This window comes from Schistocerca nitens, chromosome 3, assembly GCF_023898315.1.
Source record: "Schistocerca nitens isolate TAMUIC-IGC-003100 chromosome 3, iqSchNite1.1, whole genome shotgun sequence".
Lineage (NCBI taxonomy): Eukaryota > Metazoa > Arthropoda > Insecta > Orthoptera > Acrididae > Schistocerca > Schistocerca nitens.
This window is the reverse complement of record NC_064616.1, coordinates 881978477-882002717: the sequence shown is the minus strand read 5'-3', so window position 1 is coordinate 882002717 and position 24241 is coordinate 881978477. Positions and strand designations below refer to the sequence as shown.

The following is a 24241-nucleotide window of genomic DNA, read 5'->3' as shown; positions in this document are numbered from 1 at the left end:
GCGTCATTCACCAACAGAGGTAACGTAAGCCGGCATAGTATGCACTATTGGGCAACGGAAAATTCACGATGGCTGCGACAAGTGGAACATCAGCGACCTTGGTGGGTTAAGGTATGGTGCAGCATTATGGAAGGAAGGATAATTGGCCCCCATTTTATCAGTGGCAATATGTGCTTCCAACATGATGGATGTCCGGCAAATAGCTCGCGTGCAGTTGAAGCGGTATTGAATAGCATATTTCATGATAGGTGGATTGGTCGTAGAAGCACCTTACCATAGCATGCACGTTCACCGGATCTGACGTCCCCGGATTTCTTTCTGTGGGGAAAGTTGAAGGATATTTGCTATCGTGATCCACCGACAACACCTGACAATATGCGTCAGCTCATTGTCAATGCTTGTGCGAACATTATGGGAGACGAACTACTCACTGTTGAGAGGAATGTCGTTACACGTATTACCAAATGCATTGTGGTTGGTGGACATCATTTTGAGCATTTATTGATTAATGTGGTATTTACAGGTAATCACACTATAACAGCATGCATTCTCAGAAATAAGTTCACAAAGGTACATGTATCACATTGGAACGTACCTACGTTCTGTATTTTAATTTAAAAAACCTACCTGTTACCATCTGTTCATCTAAAATTGTGAGCCATATATTTGTGACTATTGCAGCATCATATATCACAAAGCAAAAAAAGTGGTCCAACTAAAACATTCATATTTCTTTATGTACTACATGAATATGTAATAAAAAATGGGGGTTCCTATTTAAAAAAAACGCCGTTGATATTCGTTTGACCTAAGGCAGCACCATCTAGCAGGCCAACCATAGTGCCATCTGGTTTCCCCCTTCAAGCTAGACAAGTTTCGTTCTTTGTAGTTTTTTCGTTTGACGCTTATTTCGTGAGATATTTGGCCCGGTCACGATTAATGGACCACCCTGTATATACAAAGTAAGTGAGAATTATAACATATTCACAATTTTTTAGCTCTGTATTTTTTTCATGTGTAAATAATCACAAATTACATTCAAGCATGCTATCATGTTTTAACACAATATTTCAAAATCGTTGCAGCATTCAATTGCCATTTTCAAATATATTTTGCTTGTGGTGAAAAATCACAATTCCTGTGGCAAGAATTACTACTGCTCCAGTGGAGGAAAACAGACTCATAATGATGGTTACATGCTGAAACCTTAAATTATATTTGAGCAAACATTGTAACATGTATTCCTGCTGATATAGTCACTTTTTGATGAAATGGACTGATTGTGTCAGTCGAGTGGAAAGCTGGGGTGAGGAGTTTGGAGAAGCTCATGAATGTTGCTATTTCAAAAGGCAGATCAAGAAAGAATTAATAATGCATCTCTATGGCTAAGTGGAAAGAGGGAGGGAGGGGGGGGGGAGGGAGAGATTACTCATCCTTGTCAATGTAATGACAGTGAAGGTGTACACGTTATTCTGTGTGCTTCAGGGCTGCTTTGTTGTTTTGCTCTAGCTGTCAGTTTCCTTGTGCTCACTTTCGTATCTGTAGGAGACAGTGATCCTTCACTTTGAGACCAGAGTCTATCCGTATGGACAGTATTATTTCTAATAAGACGTTGTAATTAGATTTTGACTAGAGATATCTTATTGATGAGCTGGCATGGTCTATTTCACTTTGTGTCAATGTTTTTTTCATTCTCCATTCTCATGTGGGGATTAGTTAGTGCTCACTACAGCTGTGGTTATGTTTCCTTCATGCTGTTCAAAGCTGCACTTACAGTTTCTTCATTTGCTTCCACAAAATCCTCAACTTTTTCATTTGTGAATGTGAGGTCATCCATAATTTGAAACTGAAGGACACAACATGACTTCTTACAGGGACAGCCCTGTGCTCCTGTGATACTTGAATTTTCTATGGCTACCACATATGAAAGAAACTGATGCTGATTCATAATAATGCTGATTACTGTATACACATTTCATATATCTATTTGCAGCTGGCTTCAGGAAACTAGTGTGTAACGTCTGCATTTTTATGGTTTGATACTGCTGTATAATTCTGAAGTAAGTGTAGTGCCCCAGTTGGTAAGAGGGGAATCTGGTATGCCAGACTTGTATAGCCATTGTCTCCCCATTGCTTGCGCCACAGTTTTGGTGTACTTACCTGAGATAGCTATCATTGCTAGATAAAAGGATAAATGATTGATAATAATGAGCACATTGGTAATGATTTAGAGATGTTTTGACAGATTGAGTGTAAGTTTCTTATCTGATCATCTGTAATGGCTGATTAGCTCTTGGCAGTCTTCACAATGTGCTAGCTGATGACTAAATTCCACTCATTGTGCACTTTGTACATTGTCTCTTATGTACTGTGTTATATCTTACTTTCAGTGTTTCCATCAGTAATAGTTCACAACTTTTGGGTTTGTGGCCAATCTCGATGTCCCATCAGCTTTGACTCATGGGGTTATATGAGTACTTATCTGTACATGATTCTTTATCATCAAATACCTGCATTTGTGACATGAAGGGCTGACATTTTGGATCAGAATTCTGTGCAATTCACTATTCTTTTACTGAAATAACATCACCCTCTATTCCGGATACTTTGCAACCATGTCCATCTGTATGAACAAATTTGCTGAGACATGTTACCCACCTAGCTAGTTAACTGGGTGGATCTTCGAGGCCAAGAAAACATTCAGCATTACTTGCACTGATATTGTGTAGCTGTGCTCAGCTGTGTTCAATTATTGGGAGACATAAGAGGTCTCATGTTGTTGTTTTCACCTATTTCCTGGTTCAAGGTGCATTCCAAGGCATCATATGGTAGAGTAAATTGTTGTCGCTAACTGGGCTAAGTAACGCCAAGACAGTTGTTAGCAAGTTTCTCAACTGCAGTAGGACTTCTTCACATTCAGTCATCCAGTGAAATTTTACCCCTTTATTAGCAGTTAAATTGAAGGCCTTACAGAATCAGACACAAAGTTCTTGTAATAATCTGTTAGGCCAGAGAAGGACAGCAATTCCTTCTTTGTACTCATCGTAGGGTAACTTGCTACAACTTGAAGTAACCAAGAAGATGGTCAGATTTTTTTCTGATCCGTGATATGTCCCAATAGTTGAATGCCTCCAAGGACACTTAGTGTGCCAAGAGCAACCTTTGGTCATGTAAGGTATTATGTATTCAGGTTATGTGCACTTAGATATCCTTGTAAAACATAATTCTGTCTACATACACCATGGATTGCTTGGTTTTAGGCCACACATAACTTTCGTACTATAAGTATGAATATCTGTGACCCTGCATCTAATAAAATGTTACTTTTGCATTAGTACATAATTTGACCATAACAGCTGCTCACTGACCTTTGGCGGCTGGATGTATGGAGAGTGCTGCCCAGTGGCCAAAGTGCTTATGTTCTTATTTAACAATCTTGAATTTGTTTTATACGTACATGTCTCCTTTTTTCCTCATGTTTGGGAGTGTTGACTCCTGAAGCTGAATCTTCCACAGATATTGGACAGTGGAGTGTTGCCATCCCTTGGCATGTGCCCCCCTTTGACTATATCAGTAACAAACCACTAAAAATACTCCTTCTTTCACTGAGCTGCATTACTGCTTCGATTTCTGCTGTAGGTATCAAGAGAATTCTACCTCTGGTAATGTCTTTGAGGAAAAAGTTTCACTGAGGTCTTAGTCAGAAAATGTGTCAAAATAACCTACACAGTTTCTCTGTGATCATTCTGGTACCAAAATGAACCAGGACTAAAATGCTGGATTTGGACTTCCAAGATCATTTCATTGATAATAATAATAATAATAATAATAATAATAATAATAATATGGTTCATCCTTTTAGTCATCTCATGATTGCTTGAATGGCAGGTACAAATGAAACAGAGACTTATGGAGTACTTCACGGAAATAGAAATAAATGACGGTGGTCACAAAAAATTTTATCCCAAGCAAGTTACTGGCAATACTATCAAAACGTTTATCATGCGTGCTATATCAGCATTTACTGGACATGATGATATTACAGTCCAAATAATTAAGCTTATTGTTCACCCACTACCACCCAGAACAGCAGATATCATCAACCAGTCTTTAACCATAAGTTTTTTCCCTGAGACCTAAAAACGGGACCTGTTAAGCCACTACCTAAAAAGGACATTGCCTCTGATTACTGACCTATTTGCATTCTTCCAACTCTGTTCAAGGCCATAGAATATACAGTCCAGAACAAGCTAGCCAACTACTTAAGTACAACCAACCCTCTAGAGCAGGTGTTCCCAACCTTTCTGAGACCCCTGAATGAGACCTATTGAAACATTAGGGTGTAACAATATTAACACTCCTTTCTTTAATGTGAGAAATTATTTATAATAATTAGTTAATGTTCAAACAATTGAAACACACACATTTTCAACACCAAAAAATAATGAGTCAATGGGGTGTTTGGTTCTGCTTATTTCTAATAATCCTTTCTTATATTTGGTTTGAATGGCCATTGCACATCGGATGTCATGTACCAAGTTTATTCAGATCTTTACTTTTGTTTCATTGCTACCACCGTTGAAAGTCCACTTTCATGCTGCAATCTACCCCTCCCACAATTTGTTGATGTCACTACTATTGTTGATGGTAAAGTCTCTTTTTTTCAAAAATGTGAGAGGAGTAAGATTTACCATAAGCTTTTTACGTATCTTCTTTTCTCCAGTTCTTCATGTCTGGGGGCCTGATTCTTGAAGCTGGAATTTTCATATTTTAGGTTTTCATGGTTCCAATTGACATAATTGACTTTGAAGAATGCCTGTGCAAATTTTTTGTTTTCACAGTAATGTATTCTCTCACATTTCACTATATCACACTGTCTTTTTGAATTTTCACATGAACAAAGCCGAATTACATTGTTCTTCAAAACAGGTCCAGTCACATCAGAGGCATGCCCACTACTACTACACTGTGCAGTAATAACAAGATTCCAAAGGGTTTACAATCTTTCTTGACAGATGAATTTTAGTAGTTTATATTATTATTTTATAAATGAATACAGGAATAAACATGGTACCAAATTGCATAATTAATAAAAGAAATTTTAAGTGTGCCAAATATTTCTTAATTTCAAATGTTTCTAAAAAAATTTTTTTTGAACTGTACATACGAAGCTAGTACATATAAATTTTAACAGTGAAAATAAAGTAATTTCTTTTTATAGATTTTAGTGTGAAATATAATACATAGTGTATAAAATTATATGAAATTTTTCGGAAAAACAAACTGAGATAATATTGACCTGTCTAAAAGTCAAAAATATTTCTGGTATTGACTACTTCTGTTGAGGAAAAGTAATGCTAGAGGAGGTTGTTAAGAGGTCTTTTAACAGTAATAGCTACTAATGACAGACCAATTGCTTAAACAATGAGTGCTGTTGTATGACAATCTTTTTATAGTTTGTTGCCTTTGCAAGATCCAAGGAACTGTCCAGTAGTGTGAATTTCAGTGCCTGAAAATATTCCTTCATCTACAGAAACTGGTCTTAGAACCCAGGTCAATTTTCCAAACCTGAAAAAATATTTACTATTAGAATTTGCTACTGATGGCAAGTAATACTGCCACTGGATGGACAGCAGAAGCAATAAATAGGAGAGTAAAGTTGACCTGAGTGAAGTTGGTATAATAAATACATTTTCAAAATGAAGTTTTTAATTTTTACGAAACTGAACATTAACAGTTTGTATTAACAGTCTCAACTCACGACAGTGAAATGTGATCTTTTAACATGATTACCACCAAAAATTTGAGGGTGGCCCATTAACTTTTGATGAGACGATGTTGCAATTTACTGGGAGAGACAGGCATGGAAATAAATGGATTAGGGAACAGATTAGAATGTGGACAACTGTGATAGTGATGAAAAGATAGAGAAAGCGGACTTTACCGTACTAAGGGAGAGGAGTATAGGTGGCCAAAGTAAGATCTTTTCGCATTCCAAGAAATAAGGAAAAAAGTGAAAATATATGGAAGATGGGCAGAGACATTAAAAGATATGCAAGAACAACATTGATTTGTATCTCTGAAGGTCACAATGCTTGGAAATACCTAGAGGAGGCTTTTACCTAACAGTGGGTATCGAATGGCTGCTGCTGCTGCTGCTGCTGCTGCTGATGATGATGATGCTGTGTTTTATATTAGAATCTACCACAGTTTTGATAATGAAATTTATTTTTTAAAAATTAAATTCATTTTGTTTTTTACCCTTCAGAAATTGTCATTTTACCCCTCAAGGGTAATTATCCCAGGTAGCGAACAACTGTTGTACACAAATACCAATCAGGTAAAATTAAACATAATGTCATGTCTAAGGTGTCTAAAGGATCAGGCATCATGCCAGTATTGCACTGGTAAGGGAAAGGATCCATGACATGTGGAACATACTGGACATCACCACCAGGGAGCTACTATGTCTACATCTGGACTCGGTAAACAACTTAGCACAAGAGGTCTGGGGCAGGATGGATGGTGTGTCATGGTCACTATGCACTGATGGCATGCATCAAACACAATACTACAGCTCTGCAACTGGCAAAATTTGAGTTCATGAACAATGGAGTGCAGCAAACACATGTTGCCCACAAGGTGGTAAATCTGAGTGGTCGCACATTAGATGATGTCACCTTAAAGATACTCAGAAGAGCCCTCAATTTTGCTGTCACTTCTATAGATCTACTGGTTTCCAACTTCATCAGCTCTGTGGGGCAAGAGGTCAACACCCTACCATCAAGTGTTGCAGAAGAGATTTGGAGAGGGAGAGGGAGGGAGGGAGGGAGAGAGAGAGAGAGAGAGAGAGAGAGAGAGAGAGAGAGAGATACAGGGCAATAAGCAAAGCCAGGCTGCCCAAAATGAACATCTCAAGAGATGAGTGGATGGCTCTCAAGAGTTTAGTGGAAGATGAAAACTTAGTTTTGTTACCAGCAGACAATGGGAATTCGATTTTCACACTGCAGAAGACCAACTATGACCACAAGATCCGTCGACTTTTAGAGGACCCTACTTACAGTCCACAATAGAATGATACCACCAATAGAGTGGACAGGAAAACAAGGCTCTTTTTAAGGAAACAGAATTGCCTGAGAAAGCTGCCAAGCAACTGAAACCTAAGGCACCAGTGCCACCCAGATTGTGTGGATTACCTAAGATCCATAAAGAGGATGTACTGCTCCATTGTATCATGAGCAATATTGATACAGCCACCTACCTTAAGAAGATGTTAGCACCATATGTGGGGAAGTGTGTCCACTTATAACACTAACCTGCTGTGAAACAAGCTAATTTTACCCTCCAAGAGGATTTGGGATGAAGATATTGGACTATAATTTTGAATATATTGCAATTAACAGAAAAAATAAACAGGCTTTAACTTTGGGGTTTAATGAAAGCAGAGAAGTTCATATACGAATAAAAAAAATGAACAGCCACCAGCTCAATTTGGCACATTAATTTAGAAAAATATGTTTAAGAAAATTGAATATTAGTTATTGAAGTGACTTTCATTAAGATTTCCCTTTGAATAGCACATAGGATACAAACTGACACAGGACACTCTGAACTGTGTGGAGCAGCAGTTACCAATAATGTACAGACTAGTAATCATAGAAAGCAAAAATGTACCAAACTAATACTAGTAATAGTTACACTCAAGATCACTACTTGTCTCAGTACTGAAAAGTTACTGCAAGAAATGCAGAACTAAAATTGGCCAGCAGGGGCTTCTGACTTAACTAATATGTAACAACCACAAAAAAAGGTAATATCACAATTACACTGTTTATACTTCCACTTAAAGAAATATATCACATTTCTTTAGTAGCAATAATATTCCAAGTATCATTCTAATATGAGAAGAAAATGGTGGGGACCCATAAACTGATATAGTATCACTAATGAAACCCTATGATTATTTCAGTAGCAAAATTTAATTAAACTAAAGTTAATTGTTAGCTTCACTTGGAATAGTTGATGTTTTTACTTTTCAAGGCAAATTGTTCAACACTGAGCTCAATCAACTTCAAAAGAATTGTTCATGATAGCAATCAATGCGAAATTATCTTTCAAGTAAGTTTAACTTATGTGCCTTTTTCATTACCTGTGAAGCAGGTGTTTTAGATAGTAACATTTACACAGTCTTGCGCTGAACTTTTTGCAAAACAATACTTTGCAATAAACTGAGAGCACTTTAGCAACATTCTAACTAACTTCAACTCTTGCTAATTCTTGCATGTTTGACAAACATAAATAAATCACTAGTTCATTTGAAACAGGATACTTGGTTCTTCGAACACTTAGGAGAGGACACTGCATAGGTTCATGATCAGGGTAGAAGATATGGTTCCAAACACAGATGTATAGCGCTTGGATTATTATTGAAATTACTCTCACAAATTAAGTGGTCCGTGCTCTGATACATATCTGTATGCATGAAGTTTGTGGAACAGTGGTGAATTTGTGGTGGCAAGCGACATGGCAGCTAACTGCTCACGGCTCCTGATGTTTGAATGCTCTATAAAATTTCTTCTTGGCAGTGGATTTTTAATGTGTTAGACCTATTCCTTGTTGCCGAGAGTACCAAGCAACAGCCAAATCCACATCTGAGGCAAACTTCCTTGCAAAGTGGCTTCCAATTGTCTCCCTTGGCATCACTGATGTGTACCGTGCAACAGCTAGCCACTGACTGTGTGCTGTTCACACCAAGGAGCCGTCCAGTTCGACCGCCAAAACTACGTTTTGCATCGTGCCAAGCCACTTCCTTTGCGGAGGGACTTCCCTACATCTTTAACATTTTACAGTACAAGTGCCCTAAGCATGAACCAGCTTCCAATTCACATTGCTTATCTTATAAACTTACATATATTATAAAATTTTGAACTTAACTAACAAAGAATAAACACTTCATAATTGTAGATTCACAGTTATGTAATAAAAACCTGCTTCTAATCGATTATAAGTGTTACACACTACGTCCACAACTCCTCAGACTTCATGGAACATCTCAAAAACCTACAAATCTCAGACACAGACATCTTGGTCAGCTTTGACGTTGTGTCTTAATTCACCAGAGTACCACTTCAGGATACACTCGATTTGATCAGTGAGAGATTTGAGGAAGCTCTGCCGGATCTTTTCAAGCATACTTTAACACTGAAGGAGTATGATGTGTAGCTCCTTACCTCTGGTAGTGGCAAATCTGTTTATGTAGAAATTCAAAGATAATGTCCTTACAACTGCTGCCTACCAGCCAACATGTTCTTTCAGATATGTTGATGACATGTCCATCATCTGACCACACAGCCAGAAGAGATGGACGAGTTCCTGGACCATCTGAACTCAACACATCCCAATGTTAAGTTCACCATGGAAATAGAGAATGATGCTCAACTCCCACTCCTAGATGTCCTGGTGAAGGGAAAGGCAGATGGCATATTCGGCCACAGTGGGTATAGAAAACAACACGCACCGACTTATATCTACAGGTGTCAGCTGCTCCCACCCATCACAGAAGAACAGTGTGTTCAGAACACTTGTACACTGAGCCAAGACATTCTCTGACTCAGAAAGCTTGACAATGGACTTAGAACATCTACATTGAGTGTTCACAAACAACAGATATTCAAGCAGGGACATCTACAACATACTACATCCTGCCAGATGACCTGATTCAGTGGAAGTGGAACAAAAAGAAGAGACCAGAAAGTGTATATTCAAGCAGGAACATCTGCAACGTGTTATATCCTACCAGATGACCTGATTCAATCGAAGTGGAACAAGAAGAAGACCAGGAAGGTAGCCTTTCTACTGTATGCAAAGCCTGTCTTTAGTAAGATCAGCAGAATCTCAAAGAAACTTAAAATTGAAAGATTGTTCTGCCCACCTAGCAATATCAGGACCTTCCTTGGAACGATCAAGGATGATCTTGGGTGAAGAAAACCTGGTATTTACCATATACCATGTGGGTGTGGTATGTCTTAAATCGGTCAAACCACCTAAACAGTGGACATAAGATGTAAGGAACACTAGAGCCATACCAGGCTATGACAGGCCACTACATCAGCAACAGCAGAACATTGTCTGGAGTGTGAACACATCATGAATTATGACAAAACAGGATCATGGCTCAGATCCCCAGATTCTGGGACAGTGTCATCAATGAGTCTATTGAAATCAAGATGGCAGAGAACCTGATTCACCAGGAATCGGGATACCAGCACAGTGTGGCATTGAATCTGGCTTTGGAACTACTACAGAAGCAAGGGGGAAAAGTTCCCTTCTCCAGTAATGAAACTCAGATGACTAGGGGCAGACCTCATACACATCAGGTTGGCACTACCTCCTCAGGAGACATCCACAGCAGTGACGGACAAGATAGGGAACAACATCAACCATCTGAAACCTCTGGCACCGCACAACCTGAGAGCAGACATAATACAGAACACCAGGCAGCAGCTACCTCGACAAGTAGCCACAAGAGAAAGCTGCAGCAGTTGCAAACAGCATAAGGAACATCTCCAGCATCATATAGTGCTAAGAACACACCTAATATGGAACACCTTGGTACAGCTGCCACCACAGAAGACAGCTTCAACAGGTGTGGACGGAAGAGGGAATGCATGGAGATGCATACCATTGAAGAAACAGCCACAGTGGGCATGGACAGTATAGTGAACACCAAGAACCACCCAGGCAGCCCAGGAAACACTTGATGAAGATGCCAAGTTATGACATCAAAGATCGTGTTGGGAAGATGCAGATCACCGGCAGTTCACTTGATTCTGCGAGATGATGACAAATCACTATGAGTGTCTAAGAAATTAAAACCCACGTAATCCTGGTGGGTCATATTAGGCTCATTAGCCCAAAACATCTTGAATACCTTCCACCTTCAATCTTAAATGGTATAAATATTATCTTCTTTCCTTCAGCAAATAATCTACAAACAGTAATAGATGAAAAGCTAAATTGGGCTGAACACACAACAGGAACATGCAAGAAGGCATCTGCATTCCTATGTGTCCTATAAAAATATAAAAGCTCTTCCCTTCCAACCTGAAAAAGAAACTGCACAAATGCTTAAACTTTTGATTACAACAATGTTATCTGGAAAGTCTTTCTCATGAAGCTGACGATGCCTGGAACTGGCGATGAATTGCCTGCATTTGGTAAATCTGCAATATTTGACTATTTGATCCTATTTTACCATTTTATAGACAGCTATCCTGGCAATGTGTAGCCAAGTATAGAGAGTTCCATATACTCTATGTCCTCTACTGTTTTGTCAGTGTACACTGTCCCTCATATTTCTCCTTGGCCTTAATGCCCTTGTGTGAACAACATAGCAGAAATATTCATTCCCATCAGAGTAAAATCCTTACGTCCCACTCCGTCATCCAGCCACCTCAACGTCCTTGTCAGTAGCAGGAACCAGACTGTCGAGTCCACCTTCATTGTTTTAGAGAACTGAATAACATCTCCAGCTTCAAAAGACAGTTAATGACATACCTGCTGAAGCAACATTAATGTCTACCTTTGCCCCCATAATACTCATTACCCTATTACATCCTTCTTTCCAACCAGATCTTCCTCATTTCTCAATGTTCGTAGATAGTGTAATCTATGAAAATGAAAATGTCTTTCCCTCAGATCTCACTTTGTCAGAAATATCTTTGTGCACCCATAAGTACATTTTGTATCTACCACTATCACTCAGCACTATAATTCAGCAAAAGCAGTAGCATAAGTACTGCTAATATTAATTTTGTTAATTCTTAGTGCTATTTATTCACATTCTCTATAAATACATTCAAATCATTTTTATTGTATTAATACCATTTTATTACATTTGTTATATTAAAATTATTCTTATTTCTTGGCTAACTATGATATAAAAAAGTACTGCATGTGTGAAACTCTGGTCTGAAGTAAGATCTGATCTGTTTCAATAAATAAATAAATAAATGGGACCCTCCTCTGAATCAACTAACCAACCAAATAAATAAATAAATAAATATTGTGATAGGTGATCACAGAATAGAAAATCAAATAAAATTGGTCAACAGAGGAAAGGCAGCTATACCTGCTGGGATACTTTTATGATTCTATGTTATGCAAAAGAACTTCTTCCCTTTTTTGCAGCATTTTATTGCATGTTACTTGAGCAATAAAGCAATACAAGTGACTGGAAAGCATGTCAGGCCTTTCCACTTCTTAAGGAAGGTCATCAGATAGACACACATAACTCTAGGCCTACATAACTGAGTGCATTCAGGAAGAACAAGGTTCAATATCTCATCAGCCATCTAGATATAGCTTTTCCATGGTTTCCCTTAATTCCTTGACTTAAATACTGGGATGCTTCCTTTGAAAAGGACATGTCTGATTTCCTTCCCCACTAAGAATTCATACTGCCTGTTGTCATTAATGGGTCATTAAACCTTAACCTTCCTTCCTAAATATCACTGCGTCAGAAAATTATTAAAAAAAGTATTTTATTCTCACCTACATGGAGACACAAAATCTACTCTTTAAGAATCAACATACACTCCTGGAAATGGAAAAAAGAACACATTGACACCGGTGTGTCAGACCCAGCATACTTGCTCCGGACACTGCGAGAGGGCTGTACAAGCAATGATCACACGCACGGCACAGCGGACACACCAGGAACCGCGGTGTTGGCCGTCGAATGGCGCTAGATGCGCAGCATTTGTGCACCGCCGCCGTCAGTGTCAGCCAGTTTGCCGTGGCATACGGAGCTCCATCGCAGTCTTTAACACTGGTAGCATGCCGCGACAGCGTGGACATGAACCGTATGTGCAGTTGACGGACTTTGAGCGAGGGCGTATAGTGGGCATGCGGGAGGCCGGGTGGACGTACCGCCGAATTGCTCAACACGTGGGGCGTGAGGTCTCCACAGTACATCGATGTTGTCGCCAGTGGTCGGCGGAAGGTGCACGTGCCCGTCAACCTGGGACCGGACCGCAGCGACGCACGGATGCACGCCAAGACCGTAGGATCCTACGCAGTGCCGTAGGGGACCGCACCGCCACTTCCCAGCAAATTAGGGACACTGTTGCTCCTGGGGTATCGGCGAGGACCATTCGCAACCGTCTCCATGAAGCTGGGCTACGGTCCCGCACACCGTTAGGCCGTCTTCCGCTCACGCCCCAACATCGTGCAGCCCGCCTCCAGTGGTGTTGCGACAGGCGTGAATGGAGGGACGAATGGAGACGTGTCGTCTTCAGCGATGAGAGTCGCTTCTGCCTTGGTGCCAATGATGGTCGTATGCGTGTTTGGCGCCGTGCAGGTGAGCGCCACAATCAGGACTGCATACGACCGAGGCACACAGGGCCAACACCCGTCATCATGGTGTGGGGAGCGATCTCCTACACTGGCCGTACACCACTGGTGATCGTCGAGGGGACACTGAATAGTGCACGGTACATCCAAACCGTCATCGAACCCATCGTTCTACCATTCCTAGACTGGCAAGGGAACTTGCTGTTCCAACAGGACAATGCACGTCCGCATGTATCCCGTGCCACCCAACGTGCTCTAGAAGGTGTAAGTCAACTACCCTGGCCAGCAAGATCTCCGGATCTGTCCCCCATTGAGCATGTTTGGGACTAGATGAAGCGTCGTCTCACGCGGTCTGCACGTCCAGCACGAACGCTGGTCCAACTGAGGTGCCAGGTGGAAATGGCATGGCAAGCCGTTCCACAGGACTACATCCAGCATCTCTACGATCGTCTCCATGGGAGAATAGCAGCCTGCATTGCTGCGAAAGGTGGATATACACTGTACTAGTGCCGACATTGTGCATGCTCTGTTGCCTGTGTCTATGTGCCTGTGGTTCTGTCAGTGTGATCATGTGATGTATCTGACCCCAGGAATGTGTCAATAAAGTTTCCCCTTCCTGGGACAATGAATTCACGGTGTTCTTATTTCAATTTCCAGGAGTGTAGATTCTACAAAAAGGGATCCTGTAAAGCTGTTCATCCATGAGATCCAGAAGACAGTAAATAGTGGTGCCCAGATTAATAACGTGTTCCTTGACCTCTGGAAGGCATTTAATACAGTCCTTTGCTGTTACCCAACAAATGAAACATGAGCTTATAAAATATTGAACTAACTATGACATATTGAGGACTTCTCAGAAGATGGAACTCAGCATGTTGCTCGTGATAGGAAGAAATTGTTAGAAATGAAAGGAACTTGGCCATACCCCAAATAAGTGTTGTAAGGTTTTACTGTTTATAATATACACTGAGATGACAAAAGTCATGGGATACCTCCTAATATTGTATCAGAACTCCTTTTGCTTGGTGTAGAGCAACAACTCAGTGTGGCATGGGCTCAACAAGTTGTTGGAAGTTCCCTGCAGAAGTATTGAGCCATGTTGCCTCTGTAGCCATCCATAATTGCAAGTGTTACTGGTGCAGGATTTTCTGCACAAACTGACCTCTCAGTTATGTCTAATAAACTTTCAGTGAGATTCATGTTGTGTGATATAGGTGGCCAGATAATTTGCTCAAATTGTCTAGAATGTTTTCCAAACCAATTGCCAACAGTTGTGGTCCAGTGACATGTTTAGAAACATAAAGTCCATGAAAGGCTGCAAATGGTCTATAAGTAGCCAAACATAACCATCTCCAGTCAATGATCTGTTCAGTTGGGTCAGAGGACCCTGTCCGTTCCATGTAAATGCAGTGCACACCATTATGGAGCCACCACCAGCTTGAACAGTGCCTTGTTGACAACTTGGGTCCTCGGCTCCATACTCAAACCCTACCATCAGCTCTTACTAACTGAAATTCAGACTCATCTGACCCGTCCGTGGTTTTCCTGTCATCTAGGGTCCAACCAATGTGGGCATGAGCCCAGGAGAGGCACTCTAGGCAGTATCATGCTTTTAGCAAAGATACTTGCATTGGTCATCTGCAGCCACAGCCTGTTAACACCAAATTGTGCTGCACTGTCCTAATTGATTCAGGTACTGGCTCTTAATCTTTAACATAAACTAATGTAACACATTGCACATAATTGGACAGAAAGGCTCAATGTTATTTGATTACACGATTCACACTCAGTCACTGGAAACACACAGTCATTTGGTATACAGAAACACGATTCCAGAGTGATCTTACAACAACAATGTAAAACTAGTTGTAAGAGGAGTGAATACCAGACTAAGATTTATTAGAAGAATTCTAAGCAAATGTAGTTGTCCCATAAAGTAGACAGCTAACAATATCATCATTTGGCTATTCTTGAGTAACAGACATCAGTCTGGGATACTTACCAAGTAGCATTAATAGAGGAGATAGAAAAAAAATCCAAAGAAAAGAAACAAATTTTGTCACATGCTTACTTAGTAGGTGCGAGAACATCAAAGAAATGATCACTGTACTGCACTGACATTTACTGTAGTGCATTACCAAGGTTTACTGTTAAAAGCCTTAAAATAAATATTACAGTAAGAATTGGGTATCATGCATCTTGTGAAATGGCTGTGACAAGAAAATTGGATAAATTTGAATGGATAATGATGCTTGCCAGTTGTTTTTTTCTGCACATCATTCACAAATGAAACAAGAAAAGAGAAAATGATAGTGCTACACAAAGTACCCTTCACCACGAACTGTGAAGTGACTTGCAGCATTTGTACGTAGATGTAAGTAATTGCCACTTATAGTTTATTACTTAGGTTATGTAATGAAATTTTTCTTTTATATATCTGTTACATGTGTATGAATTCTGTTTTATTTCAGGGTCAGAAGTTTACGAGTTTTGAACTGAACAGTAATATGGACATAAGAAAAAATTTTGATAAATTGCAACAAGATCAGTTATTTGAATCTTCACTGACCATATATCCAGTCAGTGAAGCTTTGGCATACAAGTTGCATTCTTATTTTTGCAAGGTATGGTTGCTTTTGTGTTGCACTTTGATTGTGAGATGTGACATATATAAAAGTGATTCATACTAGAAAGAAAAGCTGATACTGGTATAAGATATCTTGGCCATTAAAGTCCATTTCATGAACATCAGTACTTGCTGGTCTTATGATCTGAAGAAAAGAATATTTCTTTGAAATGAGGAAATAGTAAACAAATAACAGAGCCAAACACACACAAGTGCATTGTCCCAACACTGCAGCTCTACTAGGATGAGGCAGTGTTTCAGCTGGAGTGTGTGGCAGGAGGCAGGAGGAAGGAGACGTTGCTAAGGGCTGTGAAGGAGAGGCAGTAAGGGAACAGGACAGAAATGAGGCATTGGTAGCTCGCCTTGGCACGGATAAGGGAAGTTATGTGTGGTGCCTGTACTGGATGAGTGGACTGGGAGAGGTAAATAAAATAGAGGAATGTGAAGACGCACAAAGGAATGTGTGAGCATAGATTAAGTGGGAGGGAGGGGTGGAAATGAGTGTAAGATGGGCATATGGAGATCAAGGCCAAGAGGACTGCAGGATTGGAGTATGTATTGTAAGGGTAGTTCCCATCTAGGTAGTTCAAAGAAGCTAGTCTTAGTGGGGGGATTTAAATTGACATGAGCTGTGAAGCAGTCATTGAAGTGGAGAATGTAGTGATCAGCAGCCTGATCTGTCCTACACAGTTGCACCCTGAAGCACATCCAGTTACAGTACTGCCACAGCCATATCTGACCTTATCAGAGGCAGAGCCTTCTGTGAAAGCAGTCATGTCACATACTAGCTATACTATAACTTTTCCACTGCCTTTCACATGGGTCTCCAATGAATGGCCACTGTCAAACTGTGACTGAGAGCAGAAATGACCACCCAGCAGCAAAATGCACTGCGAACACAGTATGCTCAACTTCAGTGGCTGCTTCACAAACAGTGTCCCCTGGATCCTCCTCCCTGAAGACCAGCTTGCCCATCAGTTGACTCATCCACTTTCTTCTCCGCAGTCTCCCTCTTGCTCTGTACTATATCGACTTCCCAATCCACTCCTGCACTTCGTTGTACACCACACACAACTCCCCTTTTCTCCTTCAGGGCGAACTCACTGGTGCCATATTCCGTTCAGATTCCTTTGCTGCCTCTCCCTCCCAACCCTAAACCAAACCTCCTTTCTCTTCCCACCCATTAAATCATAGAGTGTATTTTTACCTGTATCCATGAACATGAACTGTTGAAGACTCATCAATGATATAGTATTTAACTGTTCTTTCTAAGTTCTAGCAAATTCTCGAATGATGTAGAGTGAATCATTTAATATTTTATTTTGTGGTTATATAATGTTGTATCAGTTAAGAGATAGAGTTAATTGCTTTAAATGAGCTCCTGTTTTCTGTATTTGAAGATGAATTAGATTTGCTGATTTAATAATGGTTAGTTTTTGTTTTCAGTCATCTTTAAATGATGTTGTTAACAAAATAGATGCTTTGCGACATTCTATGACAAACAAAAGTCATACCTTAGTACCTATTACGTGGCCTGTGGGAAACCAGCCAGGAAATATTCCAAGCACACGTTTTGACGTGTTGCGATGGGATTACTTCACTGAGAAATTAATGTATCTGGGTTCAGATTTTACCAATGTCAAACAGCTAACTGGTGCTGATAAGCGTGACATTGAGGTAAATATCATTTTGTTTCAATATTTTTGATCTGTTGTGCCTGTTTTAACTATGCCTGTTTTAACTGATTATTATAAGTAAAACACAAATACTATTCTTTTTAATTGGAAATATTATGAACTGTTTTGTGACATACAGTGTGCTGGTAGAGCCAGAATGAAACATCTGGTTTCACTATTGTATAATCTAACTAGACATCACTGAAAGAATTTTACCTTAAAAATTAGACAATTTTTATCTTTTTCATTTTGTATTATTTTGCAATTACATCAGTGTGTGACAGGCTGGGTAGAGATGCCTACTAGAAATAGAAAAAATATTAGCAGGCAAGACTAGAGAATAGGTACTAAATCATAACATTTAAAAATTATGAAGCTTGACAACAGGCTGCTTTGAGAGGGGGAGAGAGAACAGTGAAAATAGTTTTATTTATTTATTCCTTTCCATATAACATTTGTCCTCATAATACAATGAAAATAAATAGCTCAAAATTCACAGACGTGTAGAATATATAAGGATCTTTTTATGATAATAGGCCATAGCCTTGCTGAAGGAACCGTCCCAGCATTTTCCTGAAATAGTTTAGGAAAACCTAAGTCAGGATGGCTGGAAATATCAAACTTCATCCTCCCAAATATGAGGTCAATGTCTTAACAATTGCAGTGCCTCGTTCAGTCAGTCCCAATGATATCCCTATGATACTATGTTCTGTTTTTCATACACAGTTTGCATGAGAAAACTTACATTATAAAAAACAGTTTTGCGTTGTTTCTTTAAACACCTCTGCACTATCACTGCATATGCTACAAACATCCTCTGGCAACTCCAGGACCAAGAATGTGCTGTTATCCGCTTGCACTTCCTTCAGTCTGCACATGGTGACTGAGATGAACTCAGAAGAATAACATGGCATTTGTATCATGCATTGTAGATCTTGGTACATGATTTTCTTGTAAAAGCATTACATTGTGTTCATGTATTGTAATGTGACTTGGTATTGTAGTTGTCCCCTATCATTATTAACCCCTACTCTAAATTCTCTTCAATTTCATAGAATGCATTATTTACAGAGAATGTAAGATGTATTTTAGTAATCTTTTTCACCTCCTTGGACAATCTTATACAATTTTATTCCCTTGTAGAAACTGTTGTTGTTAGTTTTTTGTTTGTTTTTACTTGGTAAATGTATAAGTTCAAATTGCCCTGCGTTCTACATCTACATGTCTTCATCTAGATGATTACACTGCAATTCACAATTAAGTGACTGGCAGAGGGTTTATCAAACCACCTTCAAGCTATTTCTCTTCCATTCCACTCTCAAACAGCACATGGAAAAAAAGAACTCTTAACTCTTTCTGTGTGAGCTCTGATTTCTTTTATTTTATTATGGTGATCATTGCTCTACATATACGAGGGTTGGAACTTCAACAGTGGCAACTATTTATTTACAGCTTGTACAAAACATATACATGTTTCAAAGTTTTGCTGACCTTCAAAGTAGTCACCAGCGTTGTGTATAACCCGTTGCCAGTGATGTGGAAGTCGTAGGATACTCTTAGCAGTGCCAGTGGTGTTGACAGTTCGAGCGGCGCGGTCTATTGCCTGACGAATTTGTAGCAGTTCAGTTTAGAAATTGAGTTGAACTTACGAGGGCTTAAGTCAGGGGAATGCAGTAGGTTGCATAACACTTAGCAGCCCCATCAGTCAAACAAATCAGTAACAGCTTGCACTGTACGTTCTTGAGCATTGTCCTGCAAAATGATGGTCAGGTCCTGCAGAAAGTGTCATCACTTCTGTCTCTATGTTGTTCATTTTTAGAACACAGCCTACGACCAGCTTAGAGACAGAAGTGATACACTTTCTGCAGGACCTGACCATCATTTTGCAGGACAATGCTCAAGCACATACAGTGCAAGCTGTTACTGATTTGTTTGACTTATGGGGCTGCTAAGTGCTATACAACCTACTGCACTCCCCCGACTTAAGCCCTCGTCAGTTCAACTCGATTTCTAAACTGAAGAAAACACTTCACGGCTTTCGCTTCAGAACTGCTATAAATTCGTCAGGCAATAGGCCACGCCGCTCGAACTGTCAACACAACTCGCACTGCTAAGAGTATCCTATGACTTCCACATCACTGGCAACTGGTTATACACTACTTGTGACTACTTTGAAGGTCAGTAAAATTTGAAACATGTATCTATTTTGTACAAGATGTAAATAAATAGTTGCCACTATTAAAGTTCCAACCCTCGTAGATGGGCACCAACAAAAATATTTTCACACTCTGAGGAGAAAGTTGCTGACCAAATTTTATAAGTTCCTGCCACAACAGAAAACACCTGTGTTTTAATGACGGCCACCTCAATTTTTGTATCATATCCATGGCACTCTCTCCCCTATTTCATGATAATACAAAATGAGTTGCCCTTCTTTGAACTTTCCCAGTTTCCTCCATCAGTTCTATTTGATGCAGATCCCACACCACATATAGCAGTATTCCACCAGGAGAGGGCAGACAAGCGTAGTGTAAGCAGTCACTTTAGTAGCCCTTTTGCATTTTCTAAGTGTTCTGTCAATAAATCGCTGTCTTTAGTTTGATTTCTGCACAACATTATGTATGTGGTCATTCCGGAAGTTAGTTGTGATTGTAAGCCCTAAGTATTTAGTTGAATTTACATCCTTTAGAGTTGTGTGGTTTTCCTGTAACTGAAATTTAGCAGATACCTTTTAGTATACATGTCAATGACTTCATACTTTTCAGTATTTAGAGTCAATGGACACTTCTTACAGTATACAGATATATTGTCTAATTTGTTTTGATCATCTGATGACGATAAATAACAGCATCATCTGCAAACCATTGAAGAGGACTGCTCGGATTGTCTCCTAAATTGTTTATGTAGATCAGGAAAAGCAGAGGGCCTATAATATTTCCTTGGGGAATGACAGATATCACTTGCATTTTATTCAGTGATTTCCCATTGATTACTATGTAGTGAGGCCTTTCTGACAGGTAATTGTGAAACCACTTGTGGGACGATACTATATAGGCACGCAATTAGAAATAGCTTGTTAGGAATGGTGTCAATAACTTTCTGGAAATCTAAAAATAAGGAATCGGTTTGATGGCCCCCCATCAATAACACTCATTACTATGTGAGTATAAAGAGCTAGTTGTGTTCACAAGAAAAATATTTCCAGAATCCATGTTGGCTATTTATCAGTAAATCGTTTTTCAGTGTAGTTCATAATCTTCAAACACAATTTATGTTTCAAAATCCTGCTGCAGAGTGATGTTAGTGATATGGGTCTGTAATTCAGCAGATTACTCCAATTTCCTTTTTTGGGTATTGGTGTGACGTGTACAGCTTTCCACTCTTTAGGTACAAATCTTTCCATGAGTAAGCAGTTGTATATGATTGCTAAGTATGCAACTATTGTATCAGCATACTCTGAAAGGAATCTGACTGGTGTACAGTCTGGACCAGAGGCCTTGCCATTATTAAGTGATTTAAGCTGTTTCACTACACTGAGAATATCTATTTCTAAGTTATTCATGTTGGCAATTATTCCACATTCAAATTCTGGAATATTTACTTCATTTTATTTGGTGAAGGAGTTACAGAAAACTGTATTTAGTAATTCTGCCTTAGTGGCACTGTCGTCCGTGACATCACCATCGTTGTATTGCAGTGAAGGTATTGATTTCGTCTTTACGCTGGTGTACTTTACATATGACCAGAATATTTTTGGATTTTATGCCAGGTTTTGAGACAGACTTTCATTGTGGAAACTGTTAAAAGCATCTCACACTGAAGTTCGCAGTAAATTTCAAGCTTCTGTAAAACTTTGCCAATCTTGGGGGTTTTGCATCCTTTGAAATTTGGCATGCTTTTTTTGTTGCTTCTGCGACAGTGTTCTGATCTATTTTGTGTACAATGGTGGATCAGTACCATCTTAGTTTTTTATTTTTTAATCTGGTATGCATCTCTCAGTTGCTGTCAATACTGTTTCTTTGAATTCAAGCCTCATTTGGTCTACACTTTCATAGTTAGATTGGAAGGACGGGAGACAACTGTCTCTTAGGGAGGCATCCAGCAAATTTTTATCTGCTTTTTTAAAATAGCTGTATTTTGCATTTTTTTGATGTTATGGTATTTAGTTGTTCCATGATTATGTATAGAACTATTAGTGAAATACTTACTAATTTTTCCCTAATAATGCACAACAGAGTAGCAGATGGGCTCACTTTGTGCTGTAAGGATACCCACTGTTTTTAATACACTCCTGGAAATTGAAATAAGAACACCGTGAATTCATTGTCCCAGGAAGGGGAAACTTTATTGACACATTCCTGGGGTCAGATACATCACATGATCACACTGACAGAACCACAGGCACATAGACAGAGGCAACAGAGCATGCACAATGTCGGCACTAGTACAGTGTATATCCACCTTTCGCAGCAATGCAGGCTGCTATTCTCCCATGGAGACGATCATAGAGATGCTGGATGTAGCCCTGTGGAACGGCTTGCCATGCCATTTCCACCTGGCGCCTCAGTTGGACCAGCGTTCGTGCTGGACGTGCAGACCGCGTGAGACGACGCTTCATCCAGTCCCAAACATGCTCAATGGGGGACAGATCCGGAGATCTTGCTGGCCAGGGTAGTTGACTTACACCTTCTAGAGCACGTTGGGTGGCACGAGATACATGCGGACGTGCATTGTCCTGTTGAAACAGCAAGTTCCCTTGCCGGTCTAGGAATGGTAGAACGATGGGTTCGATGACGGTTTGGATGTACCGTGCACTATTCAGTGTCCCCTCGACGATCACCAGTGGTGTACGGCCAGTGTAGGAGATCGCTCCCCACACCATGATGCCGGGTGTTGGCCCTGTGTGCCTCGGTCGTATGCAGTCCTGATTGTGGCGCTCACCTGCACGGCGCCAAACACGCATACGACCATCATTGGCACCAAGGCAGAAGCGACTCTCATCGCTGAAGACGACACGTCTCCATTCGTCCCTCCATTCACGCCTGTCGCGACACCACTGGAGGCGGGCTGCACGATGTTGGGGCGTGAGCGGAAGACGGCCTAACGGTGTGCGGGACCGTAGCCCAGCTTCATGGAGACGGTTGCGAATGGTCCTCGCCGATACCCCAGGAGCAACAGTGTCCCTAATTTGCTGGGAAGTGGCGGTGCGGTCCCCTACGGCACTGCGTAGGATCCTACGGTCTTGGCGTGCATCCGTGCGTCGCTGCGGTCCGGTCCCAGGTCGACGGGCAGGTGCACCTTCCGCCGATCACTGGCGACAACATCGATGTACTGTGGAGACCTCACGCCCCACGTGTTGAGCAATTCGGCGGTACGTCCACCCGGCCTCCCGCATGCCCACTATACGCCCTCGCCCAAAGTCCGTCAACTGCACATACGGTTCACGTCCACGCTGTCGCGGCATGCTACCAGTGTTAAAGCCTGCGATGGAGCTCCGTATGCCACGGCAAACTGGCTGACACTGACGGCGGCGGTGCACAAATGCTGCGCAGCTAGCGCCATTCGACGGCCAACACCGCGGTTCCTGGTGTGTCCGCTGTGCCGTGCGTGTGATCATTGCTTGTACAGCCCTCTCGCAGTGTCCGGAGCAAGTATGGTGGGTCTGACACACCGGTGTCAATGTGTTCTTTTTTCCATTTCCAGGAGTGTAGTTTTTTACATTGATCCTGACCACAACTTTTGGTTGTTATTCTTATGGTCCTTTTCTGCAGTTTGAAAATTGTGTCCATGTTTTGTGCCTTTGATCCCAAGAGAAGAATCTCATAGATCAGAACTGAGTGTACATAGAAATAGTTTGGCACCACAAGAAATTGGCTTTTGCAAACTGATGCCAGAACCATAAGAACATCTACATCTACATCTACACCCATACTCCGCAAGCCACCTGACGGCGTGTGGTGGAGGGTACCCTGAGTACCTCTATCGGTTCTCCCTTCTATTCCAGTCTCGTATTGTTCGTGGAAAGAAGGATTGTCGGTATGCTTCTGTGTGGGCTCTAATCTCTCTGATTTTGTCCTCGTGGTCTCTTCGCGAGATATACGTAGGAGGGAGCAATATATTGCTTGACTCCTCGGTGAAGGTATGTTCTCGAAACTTCAACAAAAGCCCGTACCGAGCTACTGAGCATCTCTCCTGCAGAGTCTTCCACTGGAGTTTATCTATCATCTCCTTAATGCTTTCGCGATTATTAAATGATCCTGTAACGAAGCGCGCTGCTCTCCGTTGGATCTTCTCTATCTCTTCTATCAATCCTCTCTGGTACGGATCCCACACTGTTGAGTAGTATTCAAGCAGTGGGCGAACAAGCGTACTGTAACCTACTTCCTTTGTTTTCGGATTGCATTTCCTTAGGATTCTTCCAATGAATCTCAGTCTGGCATCTGCTTTACCGACGATCAACTTTATATGATCATTCCATTTTAAATCACTCCTAATGCGTACTCCCAGATAATTTATGGAATTAACTGCTTCCAGTTGCTGACCTGCTATTTTGTAGTTAAATGATACGGGAACTATCTTTCTATGT

The 24241-nt window shown here is 40.6% G+C and overlaps 1 protein-coding gene across 1 annotated transcript in view; it reads left to right on the top strand.

Annotated features, from left to right (window-relative positions):
* LOC126248926 (chondroitin sulfate synthase 2) overlaps positions 1–24241 on the top strand; it is a 125088-nt gene that overhangs the window by 47771 nt on the left and 53076 nt on the right. The window contains exons 3-4 of the mRNA XM_049950428.1: positions 15825–15977; positions 17426–17656. Of these exons, the coding sequence (XP_049806385.1) occupies positions 15825–15977; positions 17426–17656 (384 nt within the window). The remainder of the gene's footprint in view (positions 1–15824; positions 15978–17425; positions 17657–24241) is intronic.